We start from the raw sequence: 19,945 nt of genomic DNA, 5'->3' as shown, positions 1-19,945 counted from the left end.
GAATGTGACATTTTCAGAAAACGTTATTTGAGTTGTCTCCTACAAAACCCTTCAAACAGGATCAAGTTTCATTGAAAAGACTGAGAAATTGCATAGTCCATAAAAAATCAATTTTGACCTAATTTCACCCCTACTGCAGGTTTATTTTTTGATGATTTGGCAATAAATAGCCGCTCCAGCCACAATAAATTTAATTATCGCAGCGATCAAAAAATATTTACTTCTAACTCAGACCGGACCCTGATATACCATCACACCGGTCATTCTAAGTGTAAATATAGGTATTCGGTGCCCTCTCCCCGTGCCCATACCTTCACACTTAGGAGACCCGGGAGGCGGAGTCTTGTCGCAAAAAGAACGATACACGCCTGTGGATCCGTTGACGAAACCGCAAGGTTTAAGAGGGCCACATTATAAGGTGTTACGTCGATTCCGTTCCGGTCATTGTATGCTAGCGATGCATACAACGAACAGCGACCCAGAAACGTAGCAACATCTAGAAAGAGGAAAGAATCATCAAAACGGAACAAGTTACACGGAACAAAATCCGGTTTGCGGAATCGCAAACTTTGCTCTCGATTTGCTCTAAAAATCGCAAATCTCGGTTTGCACTCGTCAGCAGGAAGCATTGCTTCCGATATCGCAAACCAGTTTCCCCGAATTCGCAAACGTAACGCAGTAACGTATACCCCGGCAAAAGCACGCAGCACGCAGCCACTTCAATATTTACTTTTTTGAATTGACCGTTGCTGCTTGATATTTCGATGGAAAAAAGAAGAAGAAGAAGAGGTTTTAAGTTTTGTTTCAAGTTTTTATTTATTATTTTCATATTTCAAAATCAAAACAATGAATTGCCTATGTTTTTGCTGTGGTTGTGTTTTGCTTTTGAAAGCTTGGTAAAAAACACGGGTCAGTCGCCTTGGCCTCGATTACCGTGGTGCAGCTGGGTACTGCTGAGCGCCGTCGCCGACATTGGCACGTTGCTCCCCGTGATGTGAGTTCCGGTGCTAGCAGTAGCAGGAGGCGAGGCCGCCGTCCACTTGCCAAAGTCAATGTGACTGGCACCGTAATCGCGGCGCGGATGTTTATGATGATTATGTTGACGACTTGCGTTTTGTGAAGCAGAGTATGTGTAGTTCCGGTTGGCAGCATTCGCCTTGTCCAGATCTTTTCATGAGTCGGTGACGACGGCGGCGGGGCCACACGGATATAGGTGCTGCTAAGACCGGTGCAGCGTGTACGGGCCGGAGATCTGGTTGATTTCCAGCGCTGGCTTCAGTCACAGTTCCATGGCACCGCGTAGCGAGCTGACACTTGAGCGGATTCGCGGACCGTCGGAAGTTCTCCTCGTTCTTGGAGGTTATTGATCTTTTCATGTCGGAGACCGAGTGACTCTGGAGCATCTGGCGACAGACGTGGGCAACGAAGGCGCCATTCCAGATCCGACCTTCACTTCGAAGATTGTCTTGAGCACTAGAAAACTGTCCATCTGGAACGAGTCTCCAGCAGTAAGATCTGTAAAAGCGTTTGCCGAAATCACGCTGCAATCACGAGGCATAGACTGCGAAAGAGAAAACAAAATTGAATTTCAATTATCGTCTCTTGACTCTCCAGATTTGGCAAAATTCCATCATGATTGTTGCGTGAACCGTAAGGAATCTTCGCCGGGAAACTCCCGGAAAAGTCACAGCAGGTGTTTCGCTAAACTCCAGGCTGAAGCGCCGGGTCAGAATATCATGGGCGCATTATGACACCAAAAATACAAAAATACTAACATACAAAAACAAAAACAACATACAAGCATACACAAATACAGAAATACTAAAATATAAAATTCAAAAAAAAAAAAAAAGACAAAAAGACAAAAAGACAAAAAGACAAAAAGACAAAAAGACAAAAAGACAAAAAGACAAAAAGACAAAAAGACAAAAGACAAAAAGACAAAAAGACAAAAAAAAAAAAAAGACAAAAAGACAAAAAGACAAAAAGACAAAAGACAAAAAGACAAAAGACAAAAAGACAAAAAGACAAAAAGACAAAAAGACAAAAAGACAAAAAGACAAAAAGACAAAAAGACAAAAAGACAAAAAGACAAAAGACAAAAGACAAAAAGACAAAAAGACAAAAAGACAAAAAGACAAAAAGACAAAAAGACAAAAAGACAAAGACAAAAAGACAAAAGACAAAAAGACAAAAAGACAAAAAGACAAAAAGACAAAAAGACAAAAAGACAAAAAGACAAAAAGACAAAAAGACAAAAAGACAAAAAGACAAAAAGACAAAAAGACAAAAAGACAAAAAGACAAAAAGACAAAAAGACAAAAAAACAAAAAGACAAAAAGACAAAAAGACAAAAAGACAAAAAGACAAAAAGACAAAAATACAAAAATACAAAAAGACAAAAAAACAAAAAGACAAAATTCTTGAAATTTAGAATTTTAGAATTTTAGAATTTTAGAATTTTAGAATTTTAGAATTTTAGAATTTTAGAATTTTAGAATTTTAGAATTTTAGAATTTTAGAATTTTAGAATTTTAGAATTTTAGAATTTTAGAATTTTAGAATTTTAAATTTTAAATTTTAGAATTTTAGAATTTTAAATTTTAAATTTTAGAATTTTAAATTTTAAATTTTAAATTTTAAATTTTAGAATTTTAGAATTTTAAATTTTAGAATTTTAGAATTTTAAATTTTAAATTTTAGAATTTTAAATTTTAAATTTTAAATTTTAAATTTTAAATTTTAAATTTTAAATTTTAAATTTTAGAATTTTAAATTTTAAATTTTAGAATTTTAAATTTTAAATTTTAAATTTTAAATTTTAAATTTTAAATTTTAGAATTTTAAATTTTAAATTTTAAATTTTAAATTTTAAATTTTAGAATTTTAAATTTTAGAATTTTAGAATTTTAAATTTTAGAATTTTAAATTTTAAATTTTAAATTTTAAATTTTAAATTTTAAATTTTAGAATTTTAGAATTTTAGAATTTTAAATTTTAAATTTTAAATTTTAGAATTTTAAATTTTAAATTTTAAATTTTAGAAATTTTAGAATTTTAAATTTTAGAATTTTAAATTTTAAATTTTAGAATTTTAAATTTTAAATTTTAGAATTTTAGAATTTTAAATTTTAGAATTTTAAATTTTAAATTTTAAATTTTAAATTTTAAATTTTAAATTTTAAATTTTAAATTTTAAATTTTAAATTTTAAATTTTAAATTTTAGAATTTTAAATTTTAAATTTTAAATTTTAGAATTTTAAATTTTAAATTTTAAATTTTAAATTTTAGAATTTTAAATTTTAAATTTTAGAATTTTAAATTTTAAATTTTAAATTTTAGAATTTTTTAAATTTTAGAATTTTAAATTTTAAATTTTAGAATTTTAGAATTTTAGAATTTTAGAATTTCAGAATTTTAGAATTTTTGTATTTTTGTATTTTTGTATTTTTGTATTTTTGTATTTTTGTATTTTTGTATTTTTGTATTTTTGTATTTTTGTATTTTTGTATTTTTGTATTTTTGTATTTTTGTATTTTATTTTTGTATTTTTGTATTTTGTATTTTTGTATTTTTGTATTTTTGTATTTTTGTATTTTTGTATTTTTGTATTTTGTATTTTTGTATTTTTGTATTTTTGTATTTTTGTATTTTTGTATTTTTGTATTTTTGTATTTTTGTATTTTTGTATTTTTGTATTTTTGTATTTTTGTATTTTTGTATTTTTGTATTTTTGTATTTTTGTATTTTTGTATTTTTGTATTTTGTATTTTGTATTTTTGTATTTTGTATTTTGTATTTTGTATTTTTGTATTTGTATTTTTGTATTTTTATTTTTGTATTTTTGTATTTTTGTATTTTTGTATTTTTGTATTTTTGTATTTTTGTATTTTTGTATTTTTGTATTTTTGTATTTTTGTATTTTTGTATTTTTGTATTTTTGTATTTTTGTATTTTTGTATTTTTGTATTTTTGTATTTTGTATTTTGTATTTTGTATTTTTGTATTTTTGTATTTTTGTATTTTTGTATTTTGTATTTTGTATTTTTGTATTTTTGTATTTTGTATTTTTGTATTTTTGTATTTTGTATTTTTGTATTTTGTATTTTTGTATTTTGTATTTTTGTATTTTTGTATTTTTGTATTTTTGTATTTTTGTATTTTTGTATTTTTGTATTTTTGTATTTTTGTATTTTTGTATTTTTGATTTTTTGTATTTTTGTATTTTTGTATTTTTGTATTTTTGTATTTTTGTATTTTTGTATTTTTGTATTTTTGTATTTTTGTATTTTTGTATTTTTGTATTTTTGTATTTTTGTATTTTTGTATTTTTGTTTTTATTTTTGTATTTTTGTATTTTTGTATTTTTGTATTTTTGTATTTTTGTATTTTTGTATTTTTGTATTTTTGTATTTTGTATTTTTGTATTTTTGTATTTTTGTATTTTTATTTTTGTATTTTTGTATTTTTGTATTTTGTATTTTGTATTTTTGTATTTTTGTATTTTGTATTTTTATTTTTATTTTTTTTGTATTTTTGTATTTTTGTATTTTGTATTTTGTATTTTGTATTTTTGTATTTTTGTATTTTTGTATTTTTGTATTTTTGTATTTTTGTATTTTTGTATTTTTGTATTTTTGTATTTTTGTATTTTTGTATTTTTGTATTTTTGTATTTTTGTATTTTTGTATTTTGTATTTTGTATTTTTGTATTTTTGTATTTTGTATTTTTGTATTTTTGTATTTTTGTATTTTGTATTTTTGTATTTTGTATTTTGTATTTTTGTATTTTTGTATTTTTGTATTTTGTATTTTTGTATTTTTGTATTTTTGTATTTTTGTATTTTTGTATTTTTGTATTTTTGTATTTTTGTATTTTTGTATTTTGTATTTTTGTATTTTTGTATTTTGTATTTTGTATTTTTGTATTTTTGTATTTTTGTATTTTGTATTTTTGTATTTTTGTATTTTTGTATTTTTGTATTTTGTATTTTTGTATTTTTGTATTTTTGTATTTTGTATTTTTGTATTTTTGTATTTTTGTATTTTTGTATTTTGTATTTTTGTATTTTTGTATTTTGTATTTTGTATTTTTGTATTTTTGTATTTTTGTATTTTTGTATTTTGTATTTTGTATTTTGTATTTTGTATTTTGTATTTTTGTATTTTTGTATTTTTGTATTTTTGTATTTTTGTATTTTTGTATTTTTGTATTTTTGTATTTTTGTATTTTTGTATTTTTATTTTTGTATTTTTGTATTTTTGTATTTTTGTATTTTTGTATTTTTGTATTTTTGTATTTTTGTATTTTTGTATTTTTGTATTTTTGTATTTTTGTATTTTTGTATTTTTGTATTTTTGTATTTTTGTATTTTTGTATTTTTGTATTTTTGTATTTTTGTATTTTTGTATTTTTGTATTTTTGTATTTTGTATTTTTGTATTTTTGTATTTTGTATTTTGTATTTTTGTATTTTTGTATTTTGTATTTTTGTATTTTTGTATTTTGTATTTTTGTATTTTGTATTTTTGTATTTTTGTATTTTGTATTTTTGTATTTTGTATTTTTGTATTTTTGTATTTTTGTATTTTGTATTTTTGTATTTTTGTATTTTTGTATTTTTGTATTTTTGTATTTTTGTATTTTTGTATTTTTGTATTTTGTATTTTTGTATTTTTGTATTTTATTTTGTATTTTTGTATTTTTGTATTTTTGTATTTTTGTATTTTTGTATTTTTGTATTTTGGTATTTTTGTATTTTTGTATTTTTGTATTTTTGTATTTTTGTATTTTTGTATTTTTGTATTTTTGTATTTTTGTATTTTTGTATTTTTGTATTTTTGTATTTTTGTATTTTTGTATTTTTGAATTATTGTATTTTTGTATTTTTGTATTTTAGTTTTTTTTTGTATTTTTGAATTTTAGTATTTTAGTATTTTTGTATTTTTGTATTTTTGTTTTTTTGTATTTTTGTATTTTTGTATTTTTGTATTTTTGTATTTTTGTATTTTTGTATTTTAGTATTTTAGTATTTTTGTATTTTTGCATTTTTGTATTTTTGTATTGTTTTTTTTTGTATTTTTGTATTTTTGCATTTTTTTATTTTTGTATTTTTGTATTGTTTTTTTTTTGTTTTTGTTTTCTATGGTTGCACGTTTGTTTTTTTGTTGTCTTTTTGTATTTGTATATGCCTGCATGTTTTTATGCTTGTATTTTTTTATTTTTTTTGTATTTTTGTATTTCTGTATTTTAGTATTTTTGTATTCGTGTATTTGAATGCTTGTATTTTCGTATTTTATTTGTTTTTTTGTTGTATGTTAGTTTTTTTGTATTTTTGGTGTCAAGCATAATGCGCCCATGATATTCTGACCCGGCGCTTCAGCCTGGAGTTTCGCGAACCACCTGCTGTGATTTCGGGAGTTTCCCGGCGAAGATTCCTTTCGGTTGACGCAACAAGTCTGGAGAATCCTTCTGAGATATGTCCATTGTGATGTACCGGGAAAGCGGCGGAGAGTTTCGGTGGCCGGGGACAGTGGCTGGTTTTTGGAGCTGAAATGAATCAATTATAGTTTAAACATCTTGCTGATTCAACTATTCCTGCCAAGTTACCTTGAAAGGTTGAACCGGTCCGAGTCGGTTCCAGCTTCTTGAAGACGACCGCAGCCTGCTGCCTGTCCTGCTAGGTGGCCACCTCTCATTTCGTGTTTAGGTCCTATGCAGTAACAATTCGCGGGGGAAATGTTCCATCATGGTCACAGTTGGTCGATGGTCCGATCGTGAATACCTTGGAGTTTTTTGTGTGCGCTTCCGCGGCACGATGCACATTACCGCCCGTTCTTCCGTCAGTTTGGTCCGCAGTCACGTCAAGATTCTTCTGCGGAGATAGGTTAGGTTTGAATAAAAATGATTTAATTGAGTAATACATACACAAACTTACCGTACAGCATTTTATCCCCGCGGTACTTCCTGAATCGGTAGCCAAAGTCCTTCATGCCATCGCGTAAGTATGCCTCTCTTGCAAAGCACTCACTTCAGGACTGCTGGCAGGTGAAAATGCGATAAAACAAACGGCGCGGACCAGTTTTGCCGAACTTCCTGCTTGCATTTTCTCGCCTGCTGCGATCGTTTCCGGAAATGCTGGTCAACCGGACATGTTTGGCAGTTTCTTTCCCCGAATGTCACATCATCCTTCGAGTTGATTTCGGGTTCAGGGTGTATTTCCTTCCGTTGGGGGAAGGGGGCTGCCTCTTCGTTGCTGCTGCCGTTCTATTTTGCAGAACACGTCAAAAATCTTCTGTGAGATTTCCAGCACGGATTGGTCCAGTAGAGGGACTCGGCTGCCCTTACGCTTCGGATTGTCCTTTGTTGGGGGTCAAGTTCCAGACACCATTGGCCCCCATAATCGTAAAAAACCACCGGCAATCCGTGACCTTTGTAGTTGCGGGCCCGTTGAAGCTAAGGTTTCGCCATCCCGTAAAAGTTGCAGTACCTTGCGGAAGTCCCGATAGATTGGCCGATGCGGAACGTAGGGCATTTTTAACGAACTGAACAATTGAAAACGGAAATTTCAAACTTGATTTTAAAATTAACAACAAACTCGAAAGCAAAAATGAACATCAAATTTTATCGAAATCTGACGAGCGACTTTTGTTTATGTTTTGCGTTTGGCTGATTTTGACAGCTCGTAACGCATTGGCTGCGGCGGGCTGCACAGACAAAAGGACCGCAAACATGATGTTTGCGATATTGCTAACATTTTGTTTCGATATCGGAAACAATTCTTTCAATATTGAAAACATTTTCGATGAATTCGGAAACGAGCATAGTTTTCGGATTCATCGCAATATTTTTCCGAATCCGCATGCCGGTTTTTGTTCCGTGTATAGAGCAATGCAATGTTTCTCTTGGCAAACGGGAAACAAATTGATTGTAGCAGGATGAATATCCTATGTCATGTTGAACGAAACATCGGTAGACAACCTACTACAAACGAGTATAAGTCGAGCAAAACATATATGCGCCAGCATTCTCGCGCCAGTATTCGAAGTTCAACTTGACAACTTGTCGACTTGGCGACGAAGCGTCAAAAATCGATGCAGTGTGATTTTTTGGCGATTTTTCCGATTAAAATTCATGCTGAATCGACATATTTACGAAGATGGAAATGGCGTCCTGGCTTAAAGTAAAACCTATACCTTTCTTTAGTAAGAAAGGCAAAAAGTAAATCGTTCTAAAAATTGATCCGGATTGCCGATAGATGTCAAATTTGTTTCAGATGCTCACTCATGGTCTGTACTATGAATGTAGAAAGAAATTTCGAATAAAATTAGAAACGAAAAATGTTGGCAAAGGTCACCAGGTGGGCTTTTACCTTTTTAAGGGATTTTTTTGTTTATGGTAGGTTAATCAAACGGCTCTAACTCGAGAACCAAATTATGAATCGGGATGAAAATTTGGGAGGTTGTAGAGCTCGAAAAATGTATTTTTTGAGATAAATAAAAGAAATGAAAATGACAAATTTTGACCATATTTTCATTTGAAAACTGTGTATTTTCTGGAAAAGTCTGGCCACATCTGAAAACGAAATTTGCGCGGCAACTCGCCCAGGTTCAGCACACTAGCTTTCATCTGCATTTAGAAGAATCGAAATCGGATTTATGGGAGCTGAGAACGGCGCGACACAAAATTTTGCAAAATTTTACCACATACGAACATCACTCGACCTCCACGAAATTTATTTTCTCAAAATTCGAGGGTTCTAGATAGACGAGTTCTGTCAAGGTGAATCGATAGAGCGTCAAAAATCGATGCAGTGTGATTTTTTGGCGATTTTTCCGATTAAAATTCATGCTGAATCGACATACTTACGAAGATGAAAATGACGTCCAGCCTTAAAGTAAAACCTATACCTTTCTTTAGTAAGAAAGGCAAAAACATATTTTTAGGTATTTAACTCGAAAACACCTTAGCAAATCAATTTTTTTGTTTATAAATTCGATTTTACTGGTTTTCACTGGTTTTTTGATACCGTTAAGCAGAATGAAGAGAATGAATTGAATACGAACAGAATTGTATAAAATCATACTGACCGTGGTAGATGCATTATTCAAAGTACTTAAACAAAAAGTTGTGATCAAATCTTGAATATTTTGAAAAGTTGGTTTACTAAAATTACGAAAATGATGATTATAGGGTTATTCAATTATTCCATATGTGTCATTAGCTCCCACTATTGGGTCAATTTTCAAATTATTGGCATTTAAGGTAGTGTTCATCAAAATCCACCATATTTTGGGAAAATGTTAGTAAACTATTTAAGAACAAATCTGGAGTTTTTTTTTGAAAAGGTCCGATAAACCAAATTTCCAGTTTTTGCTTTTTGGGTGTTTTTAAACCCGCCTTGAGTCAGGGGTATTAAAAACACCCAAAAAGCAAAAAATAAAAATTTGGTTTATTGGACTTAAAAAAAAAAAACTCCAGAAATCTACGTTGAAAGATTTTTGATGTTATTTAAATTGAGTTTATTATTAAGAAATTACAAGAGGTGTATCGTTTTTTTTACCCATAGTCACCCCCACTGACGGTATAGCAAAGCATTGGTGTCTACCCGTAGTTGTAACTCTGTTATTAACTTTCATTTGAACAGTAGATTGAAATGAATAAAATCAATTAAGGTTCTCTTATTATTATTTTTTGTATGATTTCAAAACATTGATGCCAAAAAGGTAGGAAAATGTATACTTCCGCTTGTATTTCTGGAATTCCCGGGAAATTTGCAAATTTCCCGGGAAACGGGAAATATTTAATTCCAGGAAATCCCGGGAATTCCCGGGATATTTTTTCCTGGGACCTGGGAAATTGGACGCTCTAAACGTACGACATGGTAGCACGACGGCGTCGAGTTGGAACAGGAATATGATTTGAAATGCACACTGCACACAGTGCTTCCTGCTTCCGCAAGTCTCGAGGTCAGTCTATCATCTCGTCGTGTGCTTCCAAAACCGTGATAAAACAACAGCGTGCATGGTTTATCACGGGACATGCCACTCAAGCAAGTAGATTCTGTTTTATCGAACCAATAATGTGGTATAAATTCGAACAGGGTTCAATTCCAAGCATCATTAGACGCAATCAAATCGTAGTTGAATGGAATCGTGGAAGCTGTTTCTCGTGCTGAGTTTAACCGTTGGCGCAGTGGCATGTCTGGATCTTGAAGGTTCTGCTCCGAGGCGTATGTATTATCTGCTAGAGTTGGTTTTAGATTTAATCCAAGTTTGTGGAAATTACAGCGATGATCGTGTGCCACGTGAGCATCTACCCAGATATCAGTGATGCAATACAGAACAAACTGGACGATTGTTATCACGTCATCGTTAGTTACGATGGTTTGTGTGATTTGGCGAAGTATTTTTTGAACTTTTCCGATACCATAAGGATAGCGTTAATTCGTGGTAGGGCTCCGCATGCTAAGATTCTCCGCCAGGTTGAGGTAAAGCTCGATGAGAACTTTGACCCAATTCTGGCGGTTCATAACGTCCAAGCCAGTTTGGCGGGTGGACTCTTCGATGGAGTTGAGCTGGTTTTGGACATGGAGTATCTGGATCAAAACGAACAGGTATGTATTGTGGAAAGCGTTCCTTGATATTGGATACTTCCTAAATGCCTTTTTTATAGATCAAATACGCGCAATTTCTCAAGATGCTTAAACAAAACCTGGATGACCACGTGTTGATCTCGAACTCATTCGTCTGCAATCAACAACTCCATGCGTATCTACTAAATGCAATGAGTGAAGTTCTAGACTACGTCATACTGCTACCATCATCCCAGAATGCTTCCATTGAAGTGAGTGCTTTTGAATCCCGCGTGTACTCTGGTCCGGTGGCCAACTGCCTTTTGGGTGCAAATTTCCCTCGTAATAAGATTGTTCTCGGACTCCCAACCGGTGGTAAGCTGGTAGATTCCTCGGTGGACCGAGAAACTCCTTCGAACTTGATACCGTATGGAAATGTATGCAGCTCGTGTTTTGCTTCCCATATGAACTCTCTAATGACGATTTCACCTTTCAAGGTCTGTGAGCTCCAAGAAGAGCAGCAGCGACACTGCGAAGAGCAGCAAAATCAAGATTGTTCATTGTTCGAGGACGGTGTAAAGCTCATCTACGACGATTCCAACTCAGCTGGAAGAAGAGCTTTGCAGTGCGTTGGATGTAAACTGAAGGGAGTCTCTATTGCGCTGAGCTACGACGATCCAGCTGGAATATGTGTGGGGTCACGCTTTCCACTGCTGAGTGCAGTACAGAACGTGTTCGAGTATCGTTCCGGAGTGTTGGGCTTCAACGGGTGTCCATCTGATTCTCAAGAATCTGATGTAGGTTCAAATCAAGAGTAAGATCCGCAAGGTTGATATTGTTGTTTGCTGAATTTAAATGTTTTATTTTGCAGGATTCAGTTCGATATTTCTTCTCATTTCATAGAGAACGAACATTTAGATAGTGAAAAGGAAGATGATTGCAGTTGTACTAATGGAAAGCTTTGTAAAGGATGCACCCTGCGAAAACGTCTGCAACAAACACTTAAAAGTTCCGAGAATGTTGCCAGCTTATCAAAGGATGTTACAGATAAGGTGTTAGGATCATTAGATAGGGTCGTAACACTTGTTTCCTTAATGATGCAATACAGGTCTATGCATACTTTACCATCTGGTTCAGATCAGGTACAAACTGCTGAAATAAATCCAGCCACACTACTTGGACCTTCTGTTGAAGTTGAACCATTTCGAAAACCTGGAGTTGATGCCGTACTAACTGATGAAGTTGGGCCAAATTTACCATCTGGGTCAGATCAGGTTCAAACTGCTGATACAAACCCAGTACTGCAACCTGACCCGGCTGGTGAAGATGACCCAGTTCAGACATCTGGCGCAGATACAATATTAACTGATGAAGTTGGGCCAAATTCACCATCTGGGTCAGATCAGGTTCCAACTGCTGATACAAACCCAGTACTGCAACCTGACCCAGCTGGTGAAAATGACCCAGTTCAGACATCTGGCGCAGATACAATATTAACTGATGAAGTTGGGCAAAATTTACCATCTGGGTCAGATCAGGTGGAAACTGTTGAAGTTGATCCAGTACCGAAACCTGACCCGGCTGGTGATGTTGACCCTGTTCGTAAATCTGTCGTTGACACAAAACTAACTGACGAAGTTGAGCAAAATATATCACGTAGGTCAGACCAGGAACAAACTGCTGAACTAAATCCAGGCACACAACCTGGCCCTCATGTTGAGGTTGACCCAATTCAGAAATCTGGCGTTGACCCAAAACTAACTGATGAAGTTGATCAAAATTTACCATTTGGGTCAGATCAGGTGGAAACTGTTGAAGTTGACCCAGTTCAGAAATCTGACGTAGATACAATACTAACTGATGAAGTTGAGCTAAATTTACCATCTGGGTCAAACCAGGTGCAAATTGATGAAGACCCGCAACTTGGACAAGCTTCAGATCTAACGAATGAAAATCACGATTTACCATCTGGGCTAGATTCTGAGCTGGCTCTGGCACAAACTGCTCAAGAAAATCTAAATGAACAAACCGAGCCACCCCCTGGGTATCAAGCTGATGGTGATTCCGGTCCGGATTCTCAACACACTGATCATGGAAATCAAATTACACCATCAGGACCAGATACAGAACCAATTGGAGTAGAAAATCCTTCAATACCAACCGGACTAGATGAAGGTCAGGAAGATTCCGTAATAACTGTCCAGGAAATAAAAAGTTCACGATCTTTTCCGGAATATAGTGAAGTAGGTTATGATTCACCACAGAAGTGAGGACTGATTGTTCGTTAACAGGACCGAATTTCGTTTAATTCATTACCAATTGGACCTTATAAATACAAATCGATAGAAATCTAAATAAAACGTTACAAACGCAACTTAGCTATAATACACATACGCTCGGGTAGTCATTTTCTTCACCCTATTTTTTTCCTGAAATTATTCTTACCAAATAGGACGAATAGATTCCTAGAATTTATTTCAAAGGCTCTTTAAGGCTCTGAAAGGCATCATTCCCGATCGGCCATTTGGCGGCCATGTTTGTTTTTGAAAAAAAATCTTGATTCAGAATGTTTCAATAAAAAATGGGTTTCTTTGCGTTGTTTGTAGAAGCAGTACGATTTTCAAAAACGTATCATAGAATTTGAACACTTTGTTCGTGGTTCCCACTTTCATGAACGATTTTGGGAACTCTTTTTTCTCCGTGTTTAGTGTGTATTTTTGCATTTAAATTTACTATTTTTGAACCCTAAATCCAGAAACATCATTGATAGTCATTTTAAACATGAGATATCCCAAAACTTATCGGATCTTTTTGAAAAAAAAAAATAATCTAAATTTGTATATCTGGAGTTTTTTTTTGAAAAGGTCCTATAAACCAAATTTTCATTTTTTTGCTTTTTGGGTGTTTTTGAATACCCCTGACTCAACTCCAGATATGTACTAGTATTTTATCTTAGTAGCCACGTACAAATTTCCGACATTATTCACCCATCCGTCAATACATAAATTAAATTACCCGTTCCATTGTAATTAATCGAATCGAATAAATTGCTTCCCCGCGGTTTGTGACAAAATTGGCGCCTCGCCAATTGTACAAAGAACAAAAAAGCCCCGTTTCCCAACCTCCCTCCACTGCTTCCGGGTCGGTGTCCAATGTCCAGCTGTTTCCGATCGTGGTCATGTTCCGCATCGCGCCGGAACGTGCTGATGCCGCTAGATCAGCACCAATTAACTCTGACCGCTGCTGCTGCTGGCTCCGTCGGTGTCACCGGGGGACCACCACCCCCACCCGGTCACTTTACGTTCCGTCGGCAGTTCGAGGCACGATTAAACAATTCGTGGCGGACGGCTCTATTCATCAAGTGGTACGCCGTGCTGATCAACGTGGTCGAAGCGGTAAGCCACTCGGACTGTCTCCTATCGCTATCTCGCTCTATCTCACCCGGTCTCGCGTTTCCCGATGGATCCCCGTTCAGAGAGTTCCATCATCGTTTCTGCCGGGCGCCGGGCTTGACACGTGACATCATGGACTTTTATGTAGAGTGGGGGCGCACAGTGGAGTTTATGTTTTTTAATGGTTTAAAATATCGTTAGTTGAATAAATTTTCTAGCTTTATTTTATCAACGATTTGGTTGGATATATTTTCTCTGTTTTCTATCTTGAAGTTACCTTCATAACCTGATATAAAGTTGTAAACTAACAGGCTTTGTCGCAAATAAACAATCAATTACAATTACAATTTTATTGGATTTATTGGAGGAAAGATGTTTTTTCTGTTTTGAAAAATTTCCACTCATATTTCAAATAATAAATGAAAACGAGGATTTGTTTTGTGCAAACTCGAGCATTTAATAATAATAACTGAACGGTAGTGAATATTAAATAAAAAATCTTATCTTTGAATACCAATATTACAAATTATTATCCCAAATTATGTAAAAATATGGGCTATTCTGTCAAGAATTATGCCCATAATGATGCGTTACATGTTTCTGGAGGCAGTACAGTCCAGACTCGATTATCCGAAGTTTTGATCATCCGAAATTCGATTGTCCAGAAGTTTGTATGGGACTTCGGTTAATCGAATCATGATTTTTTTTTTGTATTTTTTACTTTTAACGGTACACATCAACAGGGGCATTTGCACCAAGAGTTCAATACTACGGGAACTTTTGATATGGTTTTTTATTCATCCTCTAAAGTACTGTCTTCTGGCCTGTGATCCCATTTTAGTCGAATTTAAATAATATATTGTAGTAAATTACCAAATGCATTTTCAATATTGTATCACCGCCATCTTTTTTGCGTAGTATGGGGGTCATACTTATGCTCGACAAACAAAAATATAACAAAGAAAATATTTTTGTGATCGATTATTCGAAGTTTTGATTATCTGAAGTGCAATCTTGCAAGCAGACATGCATCGGCACTAAGAGCTCTTCTTAACGGCACTCAGCTTGTTCTAGTTGGCATTTACGTTTAAAGTAATATTATGCTTGTTGCCAGTTAAAAACGTCTTGTTTTTAGCATGAATAATGTGTAGAAAATATTGGCTCATTGGAAAAACTGACTTCAGGTAAATTTTCGTGTGACTGTTCTCATAAGCCAGACCAATTTTGGAAAAAAACTTGTCTTATTTTTTAATTCAGTTTAGTTGGATAAATGTACAAACGAAGTTGACTTTATAGCTGTCGGCCACCATTGCTAGTACCAACCACTAGTGTCTTCCTTTTAACTACAAGGACTTCGCCGCCCTTGGCTCCAAAGTATTTGAGTACGGCACGGAGCGACGGCGCCGGATACCCATATTTACACAAAGAATTCTTAGAGCGCCCGCCGCGGGATTCTAACCAGCAGCCTCTGGATTGTGAGTCCAGTGCGTAGTCCGATTGATCCACATGTACGAATCGTACTGAAAACAGCTTTTTGCAACTTGTTGCATAATCTACTAATTCAACATCCATTTGAATACTGAAAAGTTCATGTTTTCATTACTTTTTTCGAAAAGTAATACTTATTAATTCTGTTTTAGAGTTTCAGTAAGAAAATAACAGTATGCCTGATTTTTAAGCAGTCTCTGTAAAAATTGTTGAATAAATGTACGCATCGTTGAACAGATTTTTTTTTACTTATGTTTTGCACCTTTTCTGATCAATCAGAACTTAGTCAAACGACCCACTGTCCAGATAGTCCAATTATCGAAGCTTTTTTGTTAAATTCTTCACCGCCCCTCCTAATCCCCATCCCGGCTCGCATTAATTCTCCATCACTTTTGCGCATCAGCAGTGTTTCGCTATCTACGAAATTGGAAAGCAAAAGCGACACCGCCGGTGGCCTGCGGAAGGACACTTTCCCGATAGTGCCGTCCGACGGAATCTGCACTCGGCGATGGCAACACTGATGCTGCTGTCCAGTGGGGCGGCCATTGTGGGACTGCTCGCGGTAAGCTGGCCATTTCGTACACTTTATGGAGAGGTCGATTTTCGGATTCAAGCCCGTCAGTGCTGAGCCGCAGACTTATCAGACGTGACACTTTGTTTTTTTTTTTCATGTGTTTTAAGTCTGTGGCTTTAATTTGAAATTTATTTCATACAATATTTCCATCCACAGCAAAATACCACTCTGCTCCTTCCGTACTACTTCCTCCACGTGGCCACCCTGGTACTGGAGCTAAACTATGTGGTCATTCGGGTTGCCACGGCCGTCAGCTGGACCGGGGGTGGCGGAAAATCCGGCAATCATCGTCGCCGTACTTCAACCGTGCGCACGCTGGCAACACTGGCCTACATCACGTTCAATTTGCTGATAATGATCGGAGCGGAATTTGGCACCACCGGAGGAGGAAGAGGAGAAGGCCTGCTGTGGCGTGCAGAGTACCCACCGTTTTGGCATCGGTTCTCGACGATGATGGCCTGAGCGTGTCCGTCCATGCCATGTGATGTGCTTTTGCCAGATGGGGACTCACGTGACTTGGTCCGGCGTTGAGTGGATTTGGTGGCAAATTGGGCACCATTTTGGCACCCTATGGGTGCTGTCGGTGCAATGATCAAATTTTAGAGTGACATGGTTAAATTATTATTTGAATTATGGTAATGTGTTATGTGAATTGCATAATGGATCAGTTTTGTGGTAGTAATGATGGCGTGCATAATTTGAATTTTTTCAGTATATTATGATTTTTGTATACAATCGCAAAAAATAAAAGCTCAAAAAAGTTCACTGAGGCACAATTTGATTAAAAAATATTTGAATTGACAAAAAAAAAAATACTTTGTTTCGCTGATAGATCGTATTCGAAGAGTGTTTGTCGGAATAGCAAAAAATGTTGCATGGAGTTAGTAGCAAAACTCGATTAAAAATGTTTGACTCTTGCTAAAAAATCTAGTTTTTGCAACTAGTTTCTAATTTATTTCAATTTTAAATATTCTTCTTAATTTGAGAATAAAAGCAATGCATAGTGGTTCAAATCTCAAAATTAAGAAAAACTATCTATATTGTTCGCAAAATTTTTCGAAAAAATGTGAAAATTATGAGCTTTTGTGTGTCTTCAGAAGAGTTGTTGCATCTGGGTTGTCCCTTCCCATTATGGCATAGATGAAAATAAGGGGCGGTTCACGTTTAATAGAATCTACCTTTCCAGGAATATTTTTGAGTTTTTTTTGTCTCTACTAGAAAGTTGTTGGACATACCAATGCAAGCAAATTTGAGTTTTGTTTCACCTCTTGAATTTTGGAATGTTTTTCAAAGGCCACTTATATGAAATTAAAAAGATAAAAGTTTATACCCCTATCTACTTACAAAGAAAATTGTAGGAATTTGTCGGAGCTTTTCAAAAATATTTGTTTTAGAGCTGGGACTTCTGATATCCGGATAATTTAGAATTTTTCTTAAATAAATCGGATATCATCTTTCAAATATCTCTTTCAAATATCTAATGAACCCAAAAATGATTTAAAAATTAAAAATAAACGGATCGGATAGTTTCTCGGATAATAGTATTCGAACATAAATCGTGTGATACAAAATCAAAGGTCTTTTGCATACCTGTAAATTTACACAATCGTGAGAGAAAGCTGGCATGTATGAGTTAGTTCATTTTCTAATAGAATTGTTAACGCTGCAATTTATCTGAATATCCGAAGTACCAGCTCTAATATGTTTAAGGTTTTTTATTATTTTTTTTAATCAAAAAAATAACAGAAATCGAAAATCTAGAAGTTTGTATATGAAATACAATAGCTTATAGGACCTTTCAAAAAACTCTAGAAATGTATACCTTAAAAGTAGCTTTAACTTAAAAATGGAAATTATTTAAAAAAAATGTAAAGTACTTATCGATTGCAGATTTGATTTTACTCCAATAAAAGTTTTTTGTCAAAATGATTTTAATAACTTTTTTGATCAAATTTTCAATATTTTCCACACATAAGCACGTTTTTTTCCATTCATATCTCCCAAATTTGCACCATAAAGCACTATGACTCAGAAGTTTTTTTTAGTCTTTCCTCCCCCTTCAAAACTGGTTCGAAAATTTAGGGGGAAAAAGATTTTTTTTAACTTTTTTGCCTAAACGTATAAAAAATGAAAATTTTAAAATTCTGTTTTTTTATTATAAAAAGTTAAACAGAAAAAATATTTTTTACGTGTACCCATTTATTCCCAAAGGTAACCTAGAACTTTGCCGAAGACACCAAATCGATCAGAAAACCCCTTCTCAGGATACAGCACTTCATACATTTAGTACCAACTAATGATGTTAAATTGTTTCTTTTGACTCCGGGAATGCATGAACAAAGTTTCATCCAAATAAAAAAAAAATACAAAGAAAAGTCGATTCCAAAATCGTAGAAAACCCACTGTTGATTTGCAATCATTAGTACACAGCAAAAAATCCGATGGTAAAATCGCATGCAAAAGCATGCACATCACCTTCGTCGAAAAAGATACTTTATATTACACGCTGCATGTACATTTTTTGTAAACACAAAAAAAATTGCAATCGACGGGACTCAAACCCAGTACCAATAGTAAGGACTGGCGCCTTGGCCCGCTCGACCATATTTGTAAGGACAATATATGAGCTTGACATTTCGGTCAAGTAGGTTTCCCATACTGATGGGCTCTATATTTCAGGGTGTAATATTACACAGAATTTCATAATATAATGCAAAATTTATTTTACACCCAGGCTTTTTACAAGCAGCTGGATTACTAGTTTATTTGCTGTGTATTCAAACATTTGAAGATTTGACGAAACAAAAATTAAGCTGAAAAAACTTTTTGCGTTACTGTGCATCGGATTTTATAATAAACCCGAACATGCTAACGATGATTCTTAACGCAGAGGAATACATTATCAATTTATTTCAGCAATTAAATTTTTGCACTTAAATTTCCATCAGAATTTTTATTATACCCCATTTTTTGAGCCGATTTTTTTTTTTTTTATAAAAAAAAACACAGCCAAAGTCTATCCTGACAAAATGACATTTGTTAAAAACGTTGGCAATGTCACATAAAAGAAGTCAAACTTCCCAATATTTTTTCAATTTAAGAGTTCTTGACTGCTTTTTAAGGATCTAAAATTAGTTGAAAAATTGATTTTTGCCAAACGAAACAGTAATAATATCTAAGAACTTTCTACACGAAAATAAAACTGTTTACGTAATAATACAGCAATTCCCCACGAAAACAGCATGGAAAAAAACAAAAGTGCTCGGATCGGGCTCAAAATTTTTGGGGGGGTTCCCTGGCCAAAATAATTAGACCCGTATTTTTTTTCTTTGGCCATTAGGGTGACCTACGCCGTGTTGGGGTGGTCTGAAAAATTGTCATTTTCGTCGATTTACGCAAAAACCACTTTTTTCGAAAAATCATAACTCCTCGCCATTTTAACCGATTTCAATTGTCTTATACGCAAATGAAAGGTTGGCCTTTAAAAGAAAAATTGTAAGAAGCTTTAAAAATCTAGCCTAACATATGAAAAGGGCGTATGAAACTTTAAAATGTCGTTTTGACGGTGTCTGGACCAAATAGCCTATGTCTGAAAATATTTTTATCGGATTCCCCGGACATTTTTACATAACATATTAAAAAATGGGAGGAGTTCATTAACAGGATTCCGAGATATGATTTTTTGAAAATAAAATCCGTGTTTTTCCAAGCGCCGCGCGCAAAAACTGGAGAATGGCGAAATTGGCAAAAAAAAACATCTTTTTTCACTAAAACTGCGATAACTTTAAAATTTCAGCGATAACCTATAAATGTTTGGGTACCAAAATTTTTGTAATTAAAAGACGCAACTTTTGGTACCCAGACATGTATAGGTCATCGCTGAAAGTTTGAAGTTATCGCAGTTTTAGTGAAAAAAA

General features: G+C 33.6%; 1 protein-coding gene across 1 annotated transcript; it reads left to right on the top strand.

Moving 5' to 3' along the window:
- Nucleotides 1-13,699: 13,699 nt before the first annotated feature.
- Nucleotides 13,700-16,549, top strand: LOC6053123. The gene is made up of 3 exons (XM_038258005.1): nt 13,700-13,969; nt 15,861-16,016; nt 16,185-16,549. The coding sequence occupies exons 1-3, from the start codon at nt 13,727-13,729 to the stop codon at nt 16,488-16,490; spliced, it is 705 nt and encodes a 234-aa protein (XP_038113933.1). The 5' UTR covers nt 13,700-13,726; the 3' UTR covers nt 16,491-16,549.
- Nucleotides 16,550-19,945: the final 3,396 nt, after the last annotated feature.

The sequence above is a fragment of the Culex quinquefasciatus genome, chromosome 2 (assembly GCF_015732765.1).
Source record: "Culex quinquefasciatus strain JHB chromosome 2, VPISU_Cqui_1.0_pri_paternal, whole genome shotgun sequence".
Lineage (NCBI taxonomy): Eukaryota > Metazoa > Arthropoda > Insecta > Diptera > Culicidae > Culex > Culex quinquefasciatus.
Note: the sequence above shows the minus strand (reverse complement) of the source record. Positions and strands in the feature narration are given on the sequence as shown.

Excerpts from the sequence above, each read along its gene's own strand:
- LOC6053123 (XM_038258005.1), top strand. The coding sequence starts at position 13,727 with ATGTCCAGCTGTTTCCGATCGTGGTCATGTTCCGCATCGCGCCGGAAC. Across the intron at positions 13,970-15,860 it reads TGATCAACGTGGTCGAAGCG|TGTTTCGCTATCTACGAAAT; the intron begins GTAAGCCACTCG and ends GCGCATCAGCAG. Across the intron at positions 16,017-16,184 it reads CCATTGTGGGACTGCTCGCG|CAAAATACCACTCTGCTCCT; the intron begins GTAAGCTGGCCA and ends TTCCATCCACAG.